The 21166-nt window shown below is 40.0% G+C and overlaps 2 protein-coding genes and 1 pseudogene across 3 annotated transcripts in view; all 3 read left to right on the top strand.

The window, feature by feature from the left end:
• The first annotated feature begins 6125 nt into the window (after positions 1-6125).
• On the top strand, positions 6126-9561 carry LOC132423326 (cAMP-regulated phosphoprotein 19). The gene has a single exon (XM_060008932.1). It carries the CDS (start codon positions 6227-6229, stop codon positions 6563-6565), a length of 339 nt encoding a protein of 112 aa, XP_059864915.1. The 5' UTR covers positions 6126-6226; the 3' UTR covers positions 6566-9561.
• Positions 9562-10417: 856 nt separating this feature from the next.
• Positions 10418-10828, top strand: LOC132422122 (large ribosomal subunit protein eL27-like; annotated as a pseudogene).
• A 10029-nt stretch (positions 10829-20857) lies between these two features.
• Positions 20858-21166, top strand: part of GRAMD2B (GRAM domain containing 2B) — a 104390-nt gene continuing 104081 nt past the window's right edge. The window contains exon 1 of one of the 2 annotated variants that reach the window (XM_060008935.2): positions 20858-21046. In XM_060008935.2, the coding sequence (XP_059864918.1) occupies positions 21003-21046 (44 nt within the window). In that variant the 5' untranslated portion in view covers positions 20858-21002. Of the gene's footprint in view, positions 21103-21166 lie in introns of both variants that reach the window. The other variant, XM_060008933.2, reaches the window with a different exon arrangement.

Genomic DNA, 21166 nt, shown 5'->3' with positions numbered 1-21166 from the left:
TAGATATACAGGGTTGACCAAAACAGACAAGATAGAAATCTCATGGACTTGCATTCTACTTGAGAGAAACATGTAAATCAACAAAATAATGAGAGAGTGGCAACTCTTTGAAAAAATAAAGCAGAGTGATGTGACAGTTTCTACACAAGGTAGGATTATTTTTGACAGGGTGGTCAGGGGAGGCATCCCTGAAGAGGTGTCATTTGGACCAGGAGTGAATGATGACAAGAAGAGCTGGAGATCCAGCTGTCTAGGAAGAGGATAGAGCAAGTGCCAAAGTCCTGGGGTAGGAACATCTGCTATGTTGCAGATCAAGAAGAAAGACAGCTGAGGGAAGCGTCAGCCAAATGAGGTTGAAGACGTGAGCAAAGACCCGATCAGGACCATACATTGCAATTTAAAGTTGTTTCGTTTTGTTGGATGTGGACCATTTTTAAAGTCTTTATTGAATTTGTTACAATATTTCTTCTGTTTTATGTTCTGGTTTTTTGGCCACAAGGCATGTGGGATCTTAGCTGACTAGGGGTCAAACCTGCACCTCCTGCATTGGAAGGTGAAGTCTTAACCACTGGACCACCAGGAAAGTCCCTAGATTGCAATATAGATTGCTTTTCTCACATAAAATGGGAAATCATCAGAACGTTTTAAGGAGGAAATCAATACTGTTTCTTTTTCTTTCTTTTTTAAGATCATCTTGGTTCCTGTTGGTAGAGGAGCACAGTGGAAGAAGAGAGAACAATTGCAATACTGCTGCAGTGATCTAGATAAGGGATGATGATAGCTGGATTAGAGATAAGAGTGAAATGGAGAGAAGTGGTCAAATTCTAGATGTGCTCTGAAAGTATGGCCAATCAGACTTGCTGGTGGAGTGCTTGTGGGGAGTGAAGGGGTGAGAGAAATCAACAACACCTAAATTGCTGTCTGATCAACCAGATGGGTGGGGAAGCAACTTACTTAGGGTAAAATGGGACAAGCAAGGTTTGGAGGAGAGCTGTGACTTTAAGATTCTGGTTTGCTAACAGTAAGTCTGAGATCATTATTTAATATGGGAAAAGTTAGGAGGAGATTATAAGATTTGATAGTCATCAGCATACAAACAGAATTTAGAGCCATAAGGCTGAATATCACTTAGAGAACAATATTGATAAGCTGAGAATAATAATACTCCCTATGGTTATTGCAAGGAATAAATTGAGGAATATTTAAAATATCTAAGTGCCCAACAGAGTAGACAATTAACAAAATATGATTTTTCTTCCCTATTTCATTCCTTGGTAAAAGTGGACTCTGCAGTAAATTACAACAGAACTAAGATCTTTCCATTAGCTCAGATGTCTTTACAGTCAAAGGAAATCTTAATAATCACCTGTCTCCACATTTCCAAAATGAGGTTCTTCTAAGGTGTTCACAGGTTTCCGGGATCTCTATTAAGCCTGAGTTAATAAAGTTTAACAAATTTCTTACAACAAAGACCTATTGTACAGCATAGGGAACTATAATCAATATCTTGTAACCTATAATGGAAAATAATCTGAAAAAAGATATAGATATATATGTATGTATAAGTGAATCACTTTGATGCACACCTGAAACACTAAATTGACTATACTTCAATCTTAAAAAATAATAAATAAGGGCTTCCCTGGTGGTCCAGTGGTTGAGAGTCTGCCTGCTGACGCAGGGGACACGGGTTCGTGCCCTGGTCCAGGAAGATCCCACATGCCGCGTAGCGGCTGGGCCTGTGAGCCGTGGCCGCTGAGCCTGCGCGTCCGGAGCCTATGCTCTGCAACGGGAGAGGCCACAACAGTGAGAGGCCCGCGTACCACAAAAATAATAATAATAAATAAAATTTAAAAAAATAAAGTTTAACAGATTTCTTAAATGTAGGTCCTCACAAAGCTCTCTAAGGAATGGAACTTGTACCCAGCATTTCCCAACTTTCATACAGGCTGGAGAAAGTGTAACAGGGAAGAACAAAATCTGACACCATGTTGGATCTGTTTCTTTTACTTTAATCTTTGCTCTCAGTTACTTTTGCTACTATAATCACTAAAATGATGTTGTCTATAGCTATTGGCATACATAATGGCCTCCCTTGGGTAACCCTGCCCCTCTACCTAAATGTTAAACTAAAGTGCCTTTGTTCAACTCACAGGGAAATATTTTGACCCTGCCCACCTGTGAATGGCTTCAAGAAAGAAGAAATTAACGTATCCCCTCCCTGAGGCTGGCCAAACCATGAGTTGTTTTGCAAGACTTATGGCCTTTTTACTTTACTTCCTCACCTCCTCCCCCTCTCTGTTCTATAAAAGAAACTAGCATCCAGACCCTGATAAGATGATACTCTAGGATATTAGTCCAGCATCTTCATGGACGCCCGGCTTTCTGAATAAAGTCGTATTCCTTGCCTCAACACCTCGTCTCCCGATTTATTGGCCTGTCGTGTGGTGAGCAGAGTGAGCTTGGACTCGGTAAAAAAAGTGTCCATAGGAAAGCACTGATTTACTCCAAGCCCACATTTTACAGATGAGACATCTGAGGACAAGGGGGATAAAGTCTCCTAGCTTGGAACTCGTTATAACAGAATATACCATTGCTAAGATACTGCTATTGTTACTAACATCACCCCAACTTTCCCACCAGCCTTCCCCTCTGCGTAGTCTGTTCCTACCCTTTTCCTAAAAGCTGAGTTTATGAGGTGTCTATAGTAAGCATTCAGGTTGATGAGATGCCTATAGAAGGCCTCAAGTTCCTTTATATGTCTGAATAGTACCCATGTGGTTTATGAGAAGTTGCCTAAGAATGACTGTGTTTCATATCCATAATACAGAGTGGGAGGTAGATTTTTTTTTTTTAAGTATCAAGTAGATGATCAAGTTGTTACTATATTTATGGCTTCACCTGCAGTCACGTGTGTGACTTTGGATCCTTCACATCATGTAAAATTCCTGAACTTTCATTTATCTGGCTGTTAATAATAAGGACAGTAAAATGAGGGTTAATATTTGCCAAAGCTTTGGCTCATAACTCAAAGTTTCTAAATCAGTAGAAAGTATCTTTTACCAGTGGCCAAAAGTACTTTTCAAAAAGCAATAGCTTCTGTTTTTCCCTAATTTCTTTCCCTAACTGTAAGGTTAAGCCTCGGAGACAAAGAACAGAGCTTTGACGAGGGTCCTTTCTCATTACAGTTTTGCAGAGAAGAAAACTGGAGCACACAGACATCAAACCTTAGCGTGTCTGAGGGCCCATAACACGGCAGGCATGAGCTGGCTTGGAAGCCAGCTTCGTCTTACACTGAAGAAGGCGTGCTAGACTCAATGCAAGAACCTGGAGAGCGGTCGAGGGAGAGGTGAGAAGCACATCTGGAACAGACCTGACAAAAGTGAGTAGCTGGCTGGTGCTGCTGTAGGCTTTCCGTGGAGGACTTTCCATAGGAGGACTGAAGGGGAGGCTGGGGAGGAGGGGCACGTGGTGGCAACCGTGTGCAGGTCTACCAAGTACGATTTTAAGATCTGTAAAAGATGTCCTCTACCCACCTTTCCTTATCTCTGATGACAAGAGGCTTCTGAAACATATTCAGCTGTTATCCCAGGAAGGTTCCACTGCACTACCTAAGTTCCCCCTGCTCACTTACTGAAACCGAAGCCTCTCAGAGTGACTTTCGTGTAGCTCAAGCAGTTGACAACAGTTAAAATAAAATTGCTCCTAGGAGGCGCTGTTATCATCTTACCGCATTAATAATATGAATGTAGAATCTGAAGCGGTTAGCTATTGCTCTATAACAAACCATCTCAAAACATATGGGTTCAAAACAACTACTTATTATTTATGGATCCACAGCTTAGCAGGTAGTTCTAGTGGTTTAATCTAACTAATCACTAATCTAGTGATTAGTTCTACTGATCTAGACCAATTAGATTTTGGCTGGGCTCAGTCATGTGTCAGATGGCAGGTCAACTGGGAGCTGAGTGGTCTGTGAAAGCTGGAATGACTCATCTCTGCTGTACGTGGTCTCACCTGGAGCATGCCCCTAATTCAGGCATGTTGTCATGGTGACCATAGAGAAGCCAAAGGGGAAGCAGAAACAGGCACGGCTTCTTGACTCAGACCTGTCACAATATCACAGTGTACTGGCCAAAGCAAGCCACAAAGGCAGCCCACGTTAGAGGGGCAGGTACTCCAAAGTTATCAGACAAACAGTATGGATACAGAGAAGCCATTAATTTAATTGAGATCATCAATGCCTTCAATCTAACACAAGACAGAAGAGCACATCCTGCTTGAAAGAGTAGGAAAAGGAGGATAGAGAATAAAAGTTATGTGCATTTTTAATAATCTCATGCATAGAAGTCTCTAGTTCTAGTATCTAGTCTTGAACTCAAGCAAATTGCAGTCTTTCTTCTCTATGTAAATCTTCATCTTAGTATTTCCTATACAAATAAATCTTCTCCCCACATACAGTTTGTTTTGCAATGGTCTTAGATTAAAATGAATTAAATATTTAAAAATATTTACATTTGAGTTCAGCCAATTAGACTTTTGTTTGAAATAGAGTAAAAAAAAATGTTCATGTCATTTTATTATTCTCCTGGTTAATGAGCAACTTCAGTGTTTGCATTAGTGTCATGGTGGAACAGCTAAAAAGAAGGAAGAATAAAAAAGATCAACTCCTATGATGAATACAGTATAAAACATGTTCTTTAAAAAAAGTATATTCTGATTATAGAAAGCACAGATGAGACATGGGCGATAAAATATTGATATTTTATCAATATTTTGATAATATCCAATTTGTTGTGTTGGGTATGTTTAATCCAAATGAATATGAAAGTTGTTATATTTGGCATGTTTAATTTAAATAATGTACAGTCGTGAACTTTTGGACGTAAACTGAGGACCATTTAGGGAGAATTAGGGTGGAACCTCTGAGGTAGCAGATACTCACTGTCTTCTAAAGTGAGGAAGGACATCAGGATTGTAGTAAGACATAGATCACCGTGAATAAGGGGTCAATGAAAGTAACCCCACAGCAGCCTCAAGATAAGATGAAGCTCCTGAGGTGAGAAGTTATTACCTTAGCAGTCCTATAGAATGTCTCTGTGGTCAATTGCTCACCTTCACATATAGGTTTCAGGTGTGGCTGGCCCGTCCCTCTGACCGTACTCTGAAAGCGAAACCTTCTGATACAGCACTTGTGAGGGAAGAACAGGCCACTTGGCTGAAAGGGTTGTTATTGACCAGATCAGGAGTAAACTCAAAGTTCCTTCCTGGCACTCCTCAGAGCTTCTTGAAGATCAGCTGGCCTCTGGAAGATGTGGAAAAGACAACAGGCCCTGCCAGCAAAGAGGAGCACCCGGCAGACATTCCGAGCACAACGCATGCCCTAGGAGAGTAGGCTCCAGGGGAAAGCAGTGAAGCCCATGGATCCAGACCTAGAACTGTAAGTGACAGGTCCCAGACCTGGAAAAGGTAGTTGAGAGTAGAGTGTTGCCTCTTTGCTATGTAAAATGTCTTTTGGGTGTGTCAAGGACAGAAAGGCTCCACATGGAGATCTGTGGTTGCCCATTGCGGGCAGTTTCTTTTTTTTTTTTTTTGTGGTACGTGGGCCTCTCACTGTTGTGGCCTCTCCCGTTGCGGAGCACAGGCTCCAGACACGCAGGCTCAGTGGCCATGCTCACGGGCCCAGCCTCTCCGCGGCATGTGGGATCTTCCCGGATCGGAGCATGAACCCGTGTCCCCTGCATCTGCAGGAGGACTCTCAACCACTGCGCCACCAGGGAAGCCCCAAATTTTGGTTTTAAGTTCCTTTTAATCTAGAAAGATAGGTTAGGTTTTAGGTTACCTTCTTTGACTTCCTTGTAAACAGACACTGTAGATTAGGCTTTTGGTTTTTTGGCTTTTACTGTGTTTTCTAGTTTAAAGTTTGTAAAGCTACTAGCAGCGCACCATGTATATGGAGAGGTATTGAATTTTTTGAAAATTCCTTTACAATTCCAACTACAATTGCTTAAGCATCCCTCAAAGAATCGTATCTGCAAAAGATTCTTTTATGGGAAGGTGCTCAGGCTCAGCTCAGACGTGGGGCAATAAATAAAAGTTCTCCAGAGAGACGGCCCGGGCGGGCGCTCGGGGAGTGGGGTGGGCTTGAGGCTGCGCGGCGGGCGGGCGGCCTTGGCCACCCGGTAATTGCTTCTCTTCCCGGCGTTTTGTCCGCAGAGGGAGCAGTATGTCCGCGGAAGTCCCCGAGGCAGCCTCCGCGGAGGAGCAGAAGGAAATGGAAGACAAAGTGACTAGTCCAGAGAAAGCTGAAGAAGCAAAATTAAAAGCAAGGTATCCTCATCTGGGACAAAAGCCTGGAGGTTCAGATTTTTTAAGGAAACGATTGCAGAAAGGGCAAAAATATTTTGATTCTGGGGATTACAACATGGCTAAAGCAAAAATGAAGAACAAGCAACTTCCTACTGCAGCTCCGGATAAGACAGACGTCACTGGTGACCACATTCCCACTCCACAGGACCTTCCTCAACGGAAACCATCTCTTGTTGCTAGCAAGCTGGCTGGCTGATTAAAAGAGCTGAACTGCATGAATCTTCTAATTCCCATTATTTCTCCTTAATATGTTACTTCTCCACTTTTTATTTCCTTTCACTCACTAAGTCGTTTGAGAGTTATGGCTTTGCAGGTAGTGGTAGTGTGTGTGTAAGGGAATATACATGTGTAGAGTTTTGATTAGTTTAACAGTGCACTGATGAAAAGAACATGTTAGAGCAATGTAAAGTAATCTACTTGAAAATAATTGTATATATTACCTAACTCCTAGTGTAGGACTGGTTCCAACAAGTAACAAGCAAGTTTTACAATTTTAATGTTTTGGCTTTCTTTAATTCATCTTAATTATAGCTTTGTATGTTACTCTTATTTAATGTAACCTTTATTGTATTGATTTCTTCTGTATTTTCCTTTTGAATTTTGTAAAACAGAAGTTTAAGACCACAAGTTAGAAGAAAGGTCACATATTTCAAACATAAATAGATGGGGCTTCAAAAGATTTGTATCCTGTGCTTGAACTTGAATGGCCTTAAATCTGTTTCAGCTTTAACAATAGAATTTTACTTGGGCAATATTTGCCCATTCTGGTGTAACTTATGTGACTCTAGTGCTTAACAGCTGCTGTTGAAGAGTATTCTTATTCAGTTCTGTAGTGTTAGAATACCTTTTGTTGTTGAAGATGTGAATGAAGTGTGCATGTGCATCGACTGTTGAATTCACTTTTGTGCCATTTTTGTAAATACAGTAGTTTTGCACAACCTCTCACAACTGTCTGTATTAATTTCACATATTAAAGAGTAGATGATGTGCCAACCAGAAGCACAAGAGTTCCTACACAAAACCCTGTGTGTCATTAGAGCTTTTGCATAGTAAGAGTAGTTTACAGTCTTGGGGTTATAGAATACCAAACTGAAATCTTTGCTCAGTCTGCCATAGACTTAAGCTTTTTCATTTGTTCCTCATATCCATGACATTCAGTGGCCTTGTGCAAATATGATATGTTGCTTAGGCATATCTTTTGTCCTATGCAGAACATTTCATTTTGACTTTTATGAAAATTACAATTCATGTAATTTATATAAACTTTTTTAATGTAGAAACTTTTTACTTCCATAGTCAATTTTGGGGACACTAGAATAAAATACTTTGCCTCCTGTGGCCCCTCCCTTCTTTTTTTCTTGCTTCTTTGACTCAAATTGTGTTGGGCTGTGCCGTTCAGTCTCTTCAGAAACATAGGTGTCTATATCTTTACTCTTGAAATTTGCTCTATTGAATGCTGTATATTCTAACACAATAATGATATTTTCCTTATAATATTTCTCAGTTGTTAATTAACCACTCTTAATCCTGTATTGTTAAGAATTGACAATTGTTTAAATAAAAGGAAATTTATAATGAAACAAATATTTGAGAAGATTGGCCCAGGAACCTAGTCAGGATGAGCTGAATTTTAAGTAATATAATGAGCTAGGTGAATTAGGCTTGTGACAATTAGAGGAATTTACATGATAGATGGAACATATTCATAATAAATACTTAGATATTTTGTTTCTATAGATGTCACTTTAATAAAATACAATACTTATGGTTTATCTAGTTAGTAAGAACTTTAATTAACAGACTTAACTGGGACAAATTTGCTGGTCTTTTAGGAGCTCTTCCCATGATGCTGAGGATATGTAGCCTGAGATGACAGTATGTTTTTCTTCATCTTTGACTTGTGCAGGGCCTTCCCCTCTTTTGGATCCAGGCATCTTTTCTGGATCTTGGCTCCATTTGTATACCTGCTTTCCTATGACCGCAAATCACCATAGATGGTGCCTTGAGCATAGTACCTGCACTTAAAGGCTGCCTAGCTCTCTGAGGAAAACTTGCTGATTATCTTCGTGCTTCACCCACCCCAAAAGGCAGAAAACAACAAAATCGATAATGTGTTAATTTGTTATTATAAGGATTAGTTATATATAAATAGATTTCTAACAGGAGTATGTAGGTTATTCCAAAGTATGTATAATCATTGTAGGATTATTTAAGAATTACAAAATAGCCCAAAGTAGAATATCTAGTGGTTTTGTTTTGTTTTTATGACTATTTGCAAGCTATCACCATTAAATTCACACACACACATCAGAGATTAATCTCAAAGATCAGACCATGTTACTGATTATGGTAGGACTCCTGCTATGGTTTGTGACAAGTGATGTAATCTCTGCCTGAGTTTTCATTTGTAAAATACAATGCTAATATTAACCTACCTCAAAACTTGTTGAGGATCTGTGAAATACTGAGTAAGTGCCCAAAATAAAACATTGTTGATTGTCTTTTTATTAAAAGTAAATTTCCTCATTAAACCAACCTGCCTTCTGTAAAGTCACAGTAATAGAAATCTCAGGATTTTCCATCAGAAAAGACCTGTCATTTAGGACTTGTAGGTATAATTGCTTAGCCTCCATTATTGGTGCTTGGGATAGAGGTTTTACATTTTTCTGTTTTTGTTCTGCTTCAAAGCTCAGTTAATTGAAGACATATTTGCAGGCTGTTTCACCATTGCTTGAATGAAGATTTTTGACCAAGGTGGGCTTAATCAAACATTTCTGTGATTTCGGAATTGTGGTTTGAGAAATGGCCAGTTTTAATCATTGTCCTTCTTATTATAAATGAATGTTGGAGTAAACAAGTTGGAGATAAATACTTCATGAAAACTAGCTAATGTCTGAACTCAGTTATCTGTTTTATGTCCAGTAGCTCCCATTTGATAATACAGTTCTGAGAAACATTTCATTTTTAAAGTCTACATCTGACTAAAACAATTATTGGCATGTTGGGATAGTAAGGACTGTTGGATTGTTTTGAGGAACTGAAAGGAGCATTTTTGCAGTCTATTTACAAGTTATTCAATATTCCTTTGCTGCTCACCTAAAAATAAGTCTTAACTATTCATCAAGCCCTCTACTTGTTGTTACTTCACTTGGAATTTGTTGCTGTTTTTACTTAATGTAACAAAACTATACCTCTGAAAAAAAAAAAAAAAAAAGTTCTCCAGAATGACTTTTGAAGGCATCGCGGTAGGTACACACAGATACCGTGAAAGCAAACACTGTATGAGTCATGCAGAAAACATAATATAATATGTAAGTAGGTTGAAGAGACTAGGAACCATGTGTTCTATTCTCCTTTAGCAGAGAATGTGTATAATAGTGAAAAGACATATGGCTTTGGATTCTATACGCTTGCATTTAAATTTCAGCTCTGCTGCTGTTTAACTGAAGGTGTAAGCTAGGAAAAGAAACTGTTTCTCTTCAGGTTGGTTTCCTTATCTCCAAAATGGTGAGAAATTACCTGTTTTCCAGCATTAGAGGAAGATTAAATAAGTTTCTATATATAAAGTGCTTGGCATATAGAAATTACACAACAAATAAGTTCGCTTCCACTCTTTACCCTCCCTCCCTGAAAACCTAATAAGAACCACTGGAACACAGTTTCTCAGAAAAACAGTCTGTTTCTTCAGCCCCCATGATGGCCCAGCCCAATCACCAAACCACACCTTACTCTGCAGAGTTTTCACAGGTGCATAAGGCAGAATGCAAACTCTGGTTGACCAGAAATCTCACCATGACTTCTAACCAGTCTGGGCTAAAGTCTCCCTGTGGCTATGGAGGGGTTGGTCAGTAGCTATACCTAGGTTTGAGTCTCAGCTTGGTGACGTACAAGCTGTGAGACATGAGATGGCTTCATGAAACTTGCTGAGCCTCAGCGTCCTCCTCTGCAAAATGAGGGTGAGAACTCCTTTATGGAATCATTTCCAGCATTGCACACATGCATGTTAAGAAGCCTACCACCGGCTGTAGTCCCAAGTGGTGCTGCTGAAATGGGCAAGTTCATGAAACCCAAGAATGTGGTTCTGATCCTGGCTGGATGCTACTCCAGACGCAAAGAAGTCATTGTGAAGAACACTGATGATGGTACCTCAGACCGACCCTAGAGCCATGCTCTGGTGGCTGGAATCGACTGCTATCCCTGCAAAGTGACAGCTGCCATGAACAAGATGAACATCACCAAGGGGTCAAAGATCTAGTCTTTTATGAAAGTTTATAGTTATAATCACCTCGTGCCCACAAGGTAGTCTGTGGATATCCCCTTGGACAAAATTGTTGTCAACAAGGATGTCTTCAGAGACCCTGCTCTCAAACACAAGGCCCAGTGAGAAGCCAAGGTCAAGTTCAAGGAGAGATACGAGACCGGCAAGAACAAATGGTTCTTCCAGAAGCTGCAGTTTTAGGTCTGTCTTGTTTCAGTTATTAAAAATACCAAAACAAAACAAAACAAAAAGCCTACCAACCATCATCACAAATGTGGTGATCTTTATAAAAAACTCTGCCAATTTGTTTCCCAATTGGGTCATCGTCTGCATTTTTTTATAACTAGTAGAGAATATTTTCACTTGTTTATTAGCCATGAACATTTCTTCTTCCATAAATTGCATGCTTATATCCTGACTCACATCTTAAAAGATACCATGAAATAAATTTTTAATACTAAACTATCACAGACGGTACCATCACAGTCAGCTGTTGTAAATTCGGCCCAGCCTCACTATTCGTCACTATTTTTTAAAAAATTACAAGATGAATGCTAAATTGAAGAGAAGTAATCAACAGTAAATAGAAACATATTAGTAAATGAATCTCTTTCTCTTTGCCGGTATTTAAGAGATAGTAGTTCATGCTCTTCTAAATGCCTGTAGATTTTGTAGAGAATCATCATTATTAATATTCTTTGTTATACCACTGTTACAAACAGGTGAAATAAACAACCACCTAAAAAACATGATTTAAGGGTTACCAAGAAGGATAAAGGGAAAATACCAAATATCCTGGCCCTGGACTTATGTAGACTATGTGAAAAATATAAAAACACATGTCTTCAAAAGAAACAGTGGTGATCAAATTAACCAATTGTGAATAAGCTTCTAATAATATTGTTAAATAGTTAGCCAGAAATAAACCCTAACATTTATGGTCAATTCATTTTCAACAATAGTGTTAGGAAAACTGGCAAAAGAGTTAAGTGCTAGGACAACATGCAAAAGAATGAAGTTGGACCACTACCTCATAATACACTCAAGAATTAACTCAGGGACTTCCCTGGTGGTCCAGTGGTTAAGAATCTGCCTTCCAATGCATGGGATGCAGGTTTGATCCCTGGTCGGGGAACGAAGATCCCACGTGCCGCAGGGCAACTAAGCCCGCGCACCACAACTACGGAGCCCGAGTGCTCTGGAGCCCACATGCCACAACTAGAGTGAAGCCCATGCGCCACAACGAAGAGCCCACATGCCACAACAAAGATCCCGCATGCCGCAACTAAGACCCAATGCAGACTAATTAATTAATTAACTTAAAAAAATGAATTAACTCAAAGTGGATCAACGACCTTACACTAATGTAAATGCTAAAACTCTTAGAAGAAACTCTTAGAAGACCTTGGGTTAGGCAATTATTTCTTAAGTATGACACCAAAAGCACAAATGATAAAAGAAGATTGATAAATTGGATGTTATCAAAATTAAAAACTTTTGTGCTTCAAAGGACACCATCAAGAAAGTGAAGAGACAACTACAGAATGGGAGAAAGTATTGCAAATCATATTTTGGAAAAAGAACTCATTTCTGGAATATATGAAGGATACAACTCAATAATAAAAAAGATGACCCAACTTGAAAATGGGCAAAGGATTAAATAGATTCTTCTCCAAATAAGAGATATAAATGCACAGAAAAAATGCTCAAAATCATTTGTCATTAGGAACATGCAAATCAAAAGGATAATGATACACCATTTCAAATCCACTAGAATGTTTATAATCAAAAAAAAAAAATAGTAAGTGTTGTCAGGCATATGGAGGGATTGGAACCCCCATCTATTGCTGGTTGGACCGTTAAAATGGTGCAGCCACTTTGGAAAACAGTTTGGTAGTTATTCAAACAGTCAAACATAGCAATTTTACTCCTGGGTGTACAACCAAGGTAATTGAAAATATATGGCCACACGAAACTTGTACACAAGTTTCCATAGCAGCATTATTCATAAAGCCAAAAAGTGGAAACAACCCAAATATCCTCCACCTGAAGAATAGATAAATACAATGTGGTATAGCCATACAATGAAATACCGTTTGGCCATAAAATGGAATGAATTACTGACGCACGCTACAATGTGGACAAAACCTGTCAGCATGCTACGTGAAAGAAGCCAGCCACAAAAGATCACATACAGTATGATCCCATTTATATAAAATACCCAGAATAGGTACTTTCCCTCTCTATAGCTGAGATATGAAATGTCTCATATAGAGCAATTACATTAATAGATTAGCTGTTGCTGAGGGCAGAGGAAGGAGGCGGTGGGGGTATGGAGAGTAACTGCTAATGGGTACAAGGTTTCTTTTTGGAGTGTGGAAAATGTTCTAAAATTAGATGATGGTGGTGGTTGTGTAACTCGGTAAATAAACTAAATTATACACTTTAAACAGGTGGACTTTACATTCCGTACATGGTATCTGAGGCTGTTTTTAAAACCTTCAAAAACAGATAATTAGTTACTTTTTATAAGGCCCTATGATTTTATTATAAATGTTGGTAAAAATAATTATAAATGTTCGTAATAATTATAGCAACTTACTGAGTGCTTATTATGTACCAGACAATATTCAAAGTCTTTGCAAGTATTAACTAATTTACTTTCCCAACAAACCTATTAGGCAAATACTATTATTCCCATTTTACAGATTAGAAAACTGAAGCTATTAAGTTGCATCATAAGAATTCAAACACGGAGAGTCTGTGTTTTTAAATAAAATATTTACTAGCCCTGGAATCCAATAGCAAAATATGGGGAGAAAATCCCTAAAATTCAGAGAACTGGGGACATTTTTAAATATTATGATTAATGACAAAGCCTAAAAAAGTTAATACCTAAGAGTAAAAGAAAAATTGTTACTTCACACAATAGCAGTGGAAATGAAAGGCTGTAGATTATGTAATCGTGCTCCTCTCTTGTCCTGTATAAAGACAATAGTAGACACAGATGGGCTGTTGCTGAGACTCCCTCATATGTTTTCATTCTCCCGTGAGTGACAGGAGGAGGAATTCTACAGAGCCGCACGGTGGGAACAGGAGCCAGATTACCAGGCCAGGAGTGAAGAGAGAGCCAGGAGGGCAGCCCCAGCTCTGCCACTAATTATTCACGTGACCTTGGGTGGGTCATCTGACCCTTCTGAACACAAATGATACATCTATAACATGAAATATCTTTAGGTCCCTATTTCTTTCAGAATCTCATTATCTACCATTTAGTTTCTAGACTAATCTCAGAAACATTTTGGCCAGTGTTATGTTTACTCCCAAACAAATCTTGCTCAAATCTGTTTCATGGACTTCTCCAAACATGTCTTTTCTGGCCCTATGTCAACTCCTCTGGCCCCTGGTGCTCCAGCTGTGGGGAGGGAACTGAGAAGATTGTCTGTTCCTCACTTTGAGTGCAAGGCCCCTTAAAAATAATAAAAATCCGTTTAGTAAATGTTGGATGTATTTCCAGGATTACCAAACAATTTGACATTCCTTTAGAGTAAAACATAATTTTGATGATGATGAAATGGTCATTGTGATTATCTCTGGGAACTGAGGATTACAGATGATTTTTAAATTTTCTTCCTTATATTTTGTGTATTTTGTCTTATAAACCAAAAAAGTATGTTTTTAAAACCTTATGGTAGGGGCTTCCCTGGTGGCGCAGTGGTTGAGAGTCCGCCTGCCGATGCAGGGGACACGGGTTCGTGCCCCGGTCCGGGAGGATCCCACATGCCGCGGAGCGGCTGGGCCCGTGAGTCATGGCCGCTGAGCCTGCGCGTCCGGAGCCTGTGCTCCGCAACGGGAGGGGCCACAGCAGTCAGAGGCCCGCGTACCGCAAAAAAAAAAAAAAAAAAAAAAACCTTATGGTACAACATTATGAACCACATCAACCACATTATTTAACCACACTAAAAATAATACCAAAAAATCCCTTATGGGGGCATTAAAAAATCGTATGATGTTCATAAATATTTCTCTGGAAATTATTACCAATTTGTGTAAAATCAAACAAGACAGAATATACTATAACTCCTATGCAATTTGTCAGATGATAATGCTATTTAAATCAAAGGACACAGTTTTTTAAATATGGTAACTCTAGGGCCATATTCATACATTTACCATGCCCTGAAGTTGAAACATTTAAATGTTTACTGCGGAGTGAGGGAGTCAGCTTGTACTGGCTCACAAGAGCTAGTGGTCAGCACCTCTTCCTAAAGCCATGTTCAGTGGCATCACATTGGTAGCTTAAAATCAGCCATGGTGGGAGTGTTTACACTCTGGAAGTTGGCAGATGCTGCAAGTCAGAGAACTTGGGTTTTCAAATTTCTTTCCCTAATATGACAGAGACCAAATGCATGAAAAGAAAGATTGCCTTAAGTCTGATATGGCCATGTTTACTGGAACAGCAAGATCACCTTTCTGGAACAGCAAAATCAACTTTCTAATCTTTCTGGGAGCAAAACTTTCTTTAAAATGACCAAACTATTACTATTACTTTCTTTAAAATGACCAAACTATTACTGCAGACAGTAATAGTTTTCCATCATGGGCAACACAGTCAGTCTCTCTATATCCTCTCAGAGAAGGGCTCACAACTTTAGGGGAGGAACTAACCCCTCTCCAATCTTAGAAACCACAGAATAAAGGAGCTTGAAGCAAGAGGAAGGGACTTTAGATATGACATCATCCATTAGTTAGACTGGAGTATTCTAGGCTGCTTGGTGGGGCCATTAGCACCAATGTCAACACTCTCCCGCTGGAGTTAAGTCTTCCACAAGCCACGTGCAGACACACAGCTGATGTGACATTCTGAAAAGGAAATCATATCTTTCAATTATATTATAATAATCCACTCAGCTTTAGAGAAAATATGACCAGCTCAAATTGTAATCTTCCCTCCTCCTCATCAGTAGCATTTTCTGAATGCTTGCTATGCACAGGCTTCATGCTTGAAGTTTACATTATCATCAAGTTCTCACAATAGTCTTTTAATGATGCTATTTTCATTACCATTTTTACGGAGGCTTGGAAAGGTTAAGTACCTTTCCAAAGTAACACAGCAAGGAAGTAATGGAACCACCCTTCTGATCCAGGCAACCTGACCCCCAAACCCACACCCTAAACCACAACATTACACAGCCCACTCCAGGAATGTGGGTAAATTCACATTACACCCAACACTGGTTTGCCATATACGGCTATTCCACGATGAAGTCTGAATCTCCATGTAACTTCACCAGGCCATATGTTCCTTTGCTCAAATGGCAGCAGTATGTGTGTAGAGTATACAAACTAATTTTTTTAATACTAGCCTGAACAAAGCATAATCCATCAGATAAATCTTAAAGCACAAATATTTATGTTACTTAATTGTAGAGGAAATCTAGTTTATTTATAAATGGAAATTTATATTCCATTCCTTGGAAAGCTGGTTTTCAAGCTCTGTTTATCTGGTAGTTTCAGTTTGGTCTTGTGCCTCAAAATCCAATTCCCACAGCTCTAGGAGGAGGAGCATATACAGGCATGAATCCCCATCTCCTATCTAGCCTGACACCAGTAGGCATATTTGTTCCTTATTTGTGGACTTCAGAATGGTTGGATGTAATAACTGTCGACTGGAAAAAAAAACACGCGCAACATAAAAGTCGAGAGTTAAGTTTTATGCAGCAGCAATTTTTAGGACTTCAAGCCCAGAAGGCAGCACCTCAAGTAATCCTGAGAGAACTGTTCCAAGGAGGCAAAGGGAGGAGCTAGGTTATATAGAAGTTTTGCAACAAAAGGCAGGTAGTCTGGACATCAGAAGATTATTGTAAATTAAAGAAAACCAGATATCCCAAGTTAAGGAATTTAGCACTTTTCTGTGTATGGGAAGGTGCTAGAGTCTGGGCACACTGAAATCATTCCTCTGATATGCACCTCAGCTATCTGGGGCCAGTATCCAGTGTTTTCACATCCTGAGTTTCCTCAGGGCTCACCAGCTCACCATCGGTGGTGGCTGCAATCGCTGATGACTGTGACATCCTTTGTTTACTGATATGGCAGGAAATATTCCATTCCTCATAACCAAAGGTTACCATCATTGCACAAGATGAAATCCTTGGAACTATGGACCTTGTTTCATTGAAGAAAGAAAAAAATCTTACAGGAAAACTTTAATGAGCCAGGTTTAAGGAGAGAAAACTAGAACTAGAGAAGACTTTCAACATCATCTAGGCTGGGGCTTTCAAACTCAAATGCAGGTTATGAGAGTAAGTGAAACAAAGCAAGCAGAGTGAGGCACTGAGGAAGGCTGGAGACTGAGGCAAACTACAGAGGTCAGCCCCATCACAAGGGACCCCTACAGCTTAGTACCAGCCAACTACTGCCATACTCTTGTCAGGTCTGATTTTCCAGGCAAGGCCAGATAACCATGTTTTCTATGAAATGTATAGGAAATTTCTACTTACAAAACATGGTAGAGGCCAAACAGAACATGTCAGCAGGCCAGATCTAGCCTACTATCTCTTTACGTAGTAGAAGAGAAAAAAGTCCAGAGATGTTAACTGAACTCACCATGTGGGAGAGCCCACATTGCTTGTTCTCTTCTCTATGTCAGACTCTTCTACAGTCTCTGTTTATAAAGACATAGCACTGTGACTTATTGGAGAGCATCAGAAAAATGAGGTGTTGGGCTTCCCTGGTGGTGAGAGTGGTTGAGAGTCCGCCTGCCGATGCAGGGGACACGGGTTAGTGTCCCGGTCCGTGAGGATCCCATGGCCACTGAGCCTGCGTGTCCGGAGCCTGTGCTCCGCAACGGGAGAGGCCATAACAGTGAGAGGCCCGTGTACCGCAAAAAAAAAAAAAAAAAGAAAGAAAAAAAAAAAGAAAAATGAGATGTTTCCATCATTGCTGGTCTTACTTAAAGTTGCCTGCTAGTTGTCAGTTTTTGTCTTGTTTGGTCTTGCTTATTAATCTCCCTTTCCATGGAAGGCTATAAAAGGTCTCTGCTACCTTTGTTTTCATTGTATTCTGGTTGTTATCATAGATTATTCATTCTTTTGCCAGTGTCTCTGCTCCTTTTATAGCTCCTTTTATAGCTATAAAATGTCCTACTCCAGTTATTTCTCTTTGATCACCTGGTCTTTGTTTTAATTTTCACACATAAAACTGAAAGCTGTGGCAAAGGCTCGAAGTGCTTTGATCGGAGGCCACATCTAAACGCTCAAAGGGGTCAAACAATGGCAGCTCTGTGCCTGCAAGTGTAGACTGATGCACAGCAGTCAACTGCCACCCATTTAAATAAAGCAATCAGTCAGTCACATTTTCTTTTAGTGGCCATGTGCCATCAGAACCTTATTCCTGTTTGAACATAAAGTCCAGATGTTAACTACTAGCAAATTTTTAAAGATTGCTCATGGGCATCTCATATCACGAAATGAAATTCAGTGGAAAAGCCACACCTGCCTTCAGACCCTCCCATCAGTATCTGTAGTTTAACACTGACAAGCTCTAGGGAAGGCACGAGCGTTCCTCTTTTTCTAGCACTTTCTGCTGACTTCTATGCCTCCCTCCCGCCTCACAGTTTTCCTTACCTTCTGGCTCTTGAAGACATTTGAGTTTGTGACCCATGCTCTAGAGTTTCAGCAAATCTCATCTCTGGCACAATTTCTTATGATAAGGAATGAACTCAACATCTTACATAAGAGCTCAGTCAATACTGTTTCCACTACTTCGAAGCTACCTCCCCTAGACTGCCTTCTTCCCTCTTTTTTTTTTTTTTTGCGGTATGCAGGCCTCTCACTGTTGTGGCCTCTCCCGTTGTGGAGCACAGGCTCCGGATGCACAGGCCCAGCGGCCACGGCTCATGGGCCCAGCCGCTCCGCGGCATGCGGGATCCTCCCAGACCAGGGCACGAACCCATGTCCCCTGCATTGGCAGATGACCTCTCAACCACTGTGCCACCAGGGAAGCCCTTCCCTCTTTTACTGTTAATTAACTTTTCAATTCCATATATTTTATCTTCCTAGCTCCATTTTTGGAGCAAGGACCTATTTCTTAAAATATTTTTGTATCACTCACTGCAGCTAGCATGGAGCCTTACTGATAAAATATTGTTGAAAAGAAAGCTCCTCTATTGAAAAATATGTCCAAAGATTGGCTGCTGACCCTGGGATTTCCTCCTTCAGAGACATTTTTTCCTGAGCTAAGCATTGCCCCCACTTAAAATCTAAACCTGCCTGGGAAACAGTAACATGTTTCATTAGTTATAATATCTGTACTGATTAGACTTTTTTGTTTATAAGCAGCAGAAACTACCTTATAGGTTGTTGCTATTATATGAGGTATGGTGATGGGTCTGATTTTTTTTTTTGATTGAAGTATAGCTGATTTACAATGTTGTGTTAGTTTTAAGCATACAGCAAAGTGATTCAGTTTTGTAGATAGATAGATGATAGATAGATAGATATACTCTTCCATTATAGGTTATTACAAGATATTGAATATAGTTCCCTGTGCTATACAGTAGGTCCTGGTTGCTTACCTATTTTATATATAGTAATGTATATCTGTTAATCTCAAATTCTAAATTTATCCTTCCCCCACCTTTTCCCATTGGTAACCATAAGCTTGTTTTCTATGTCTGTCTCTTTGTTTTGTAAATAAATTCATTTGTATCATTTTTTTTAGATTCCACATATAAGTGATATCATATGATATTTGTCTTCTTCTGTCTGACTTCACTTGGTATGATAATCTCTAGGTTGTAATGGGTTCGATTAATACACTTTAGTATAATTTAGCTTATCTAATATCTTTCCAGCATAATTACAACAAAAAAGGGGAACATAAGGGGAAATATAAGGGGAAAAAGAAAAATACATGTACTGCACCATCAGAAAAGGATAAGGAGGGAGGCTGGGTGCAATGCACCATCACAACTGCAGCAAGACAACACCTGGAACCAGGGTGACCACCTGCCTTGATTGGCCCAACCCTAAGAGGTTCCTAGAATGTGGGGCATTCAGGGCTAAAATTAAGAATATCCTGGACAAACTGGGATAAACTGATCACCTTATTAGGCATCAGTAAAATCCCACTGAAACATACACTTTATCTAATTTCAAAAGTGTGCTTCGAGTCACTACTATACACGGAGCAATACAAACCTGCCCCTGGCTGGTTATCAGCTGGTTAGAGCAAAGTGCTAACAAGAGCAAGGCTAAAGGTTTGATTTCCCAGGAAACTTTGCTCTCTTCCACTATCAGAATCTGTGTACTTCACTTAAGCCCGTCGTTCTCCAATGTCACTGACTAATCACAAAAGGAGGAGAAGAGAGAACACAGCTACATCAGACCAAATCCTTCCCTGCCACTAGTAACACTGGTGAAAAACCGATGTTTTTCTTGTGAATAAACATTAAATGATTGAAGAAGCTGAAGATCATCACATAGGAAATTTATTTTCCTTCCTGCTTTTAGTAGGGTTATAAATAACAATAATGATAATACATAGAATATTCTGCTATATGATTTCATTCTAATCTAGTGAGAGACACATGGCTGATACCACGCTCAGCAGGGCTGGGATCACCTGTGGTTAGACAGGCAGAAGCAATGGATGGAGCCTGAGCCCTTGCCTCCTAGTGATTTTTTTATTTGTTTGTCTTTGTTGTCATCACCATTTTGGTAGAGGGCTCAGCCTCCTATAACCAGCAAAATACACAACCTGAATGTTGAGACTCCCCGAACTTTGTACATATCACTTCCATAAGAACTCCAGAACTCTTCTGGTCCCAAAGACCAAGCAGCACAGCCTTAAGGCTCCTACGTGTCTTACCAAATGTGGGCTCGTTATTTCCTGTATGGTAAAGGCATAAAGCACATCCACATTCCTTGCCCTGTTGATCAGGCTCAGGGGGTTAAAGAAAGCACCCCTACTTTTAATGTTTAGATCCTGCCTGGCTCTGCATCTCGTTGTCTTAAGTTTTTCCTTTTCCATAGACTTTTCTACCTAAATCCAGAGTTATATGGTGTTCCTATTAGTAAACTGAAAGCTGAGTTTGCCAAACATGTTTATTTCTCCTTCGGAGCAAATGGGTAGGATGAAAACCACTCTTGTCATACTTACATGTTACTCATTAACTGACTGCAAAAAAAAAAACTGCCTCAGCTAGATTAGGAGTCATGTGAAGAAGTAGCTTCCTGCAATGCAGGAACTGAGAGAGGCTGAAACGCAGAGATTTTCACATTATTGGGGAGGTTGAAAAACGAGTCCTTGAGTTTATTTCTTGACTTGGCGATTGACAAGTCCACAATGGTGAAGAAAAGGCTGTCATCATCCGATGACACAGTGTTCCGGTCTGAGTTTCCAGGCAGCCCAAGCAAGGTGGGTGCGGAGGCCCGGAACAGCATCCCTGACAGCCCCGGCTCAGTGTTTCTCAGGTGGGTACATCCCGTCTGCCCCCGTGATGGCCTCAGCCACCCGACAGGTGTTGCTTGGAGAGCC

This window comes from Delphinus delphis, chromosome 3 (assembly GCF_949987515.2).
Source record: "Delphinus delphis chromosome 3, mDelDel1.2, whole genome shotgun sequence".
In the NCBI taxonomy this organism is placed as follows: Eukaryota; Metazoa; Chordata; class Mammalia; order Artiodactyla; family Delphinidae; genus Delphinus; species Delphinus delphis.
This window is presented reverse-complemented; position numbering and strand designations above follow the sequence as displayed.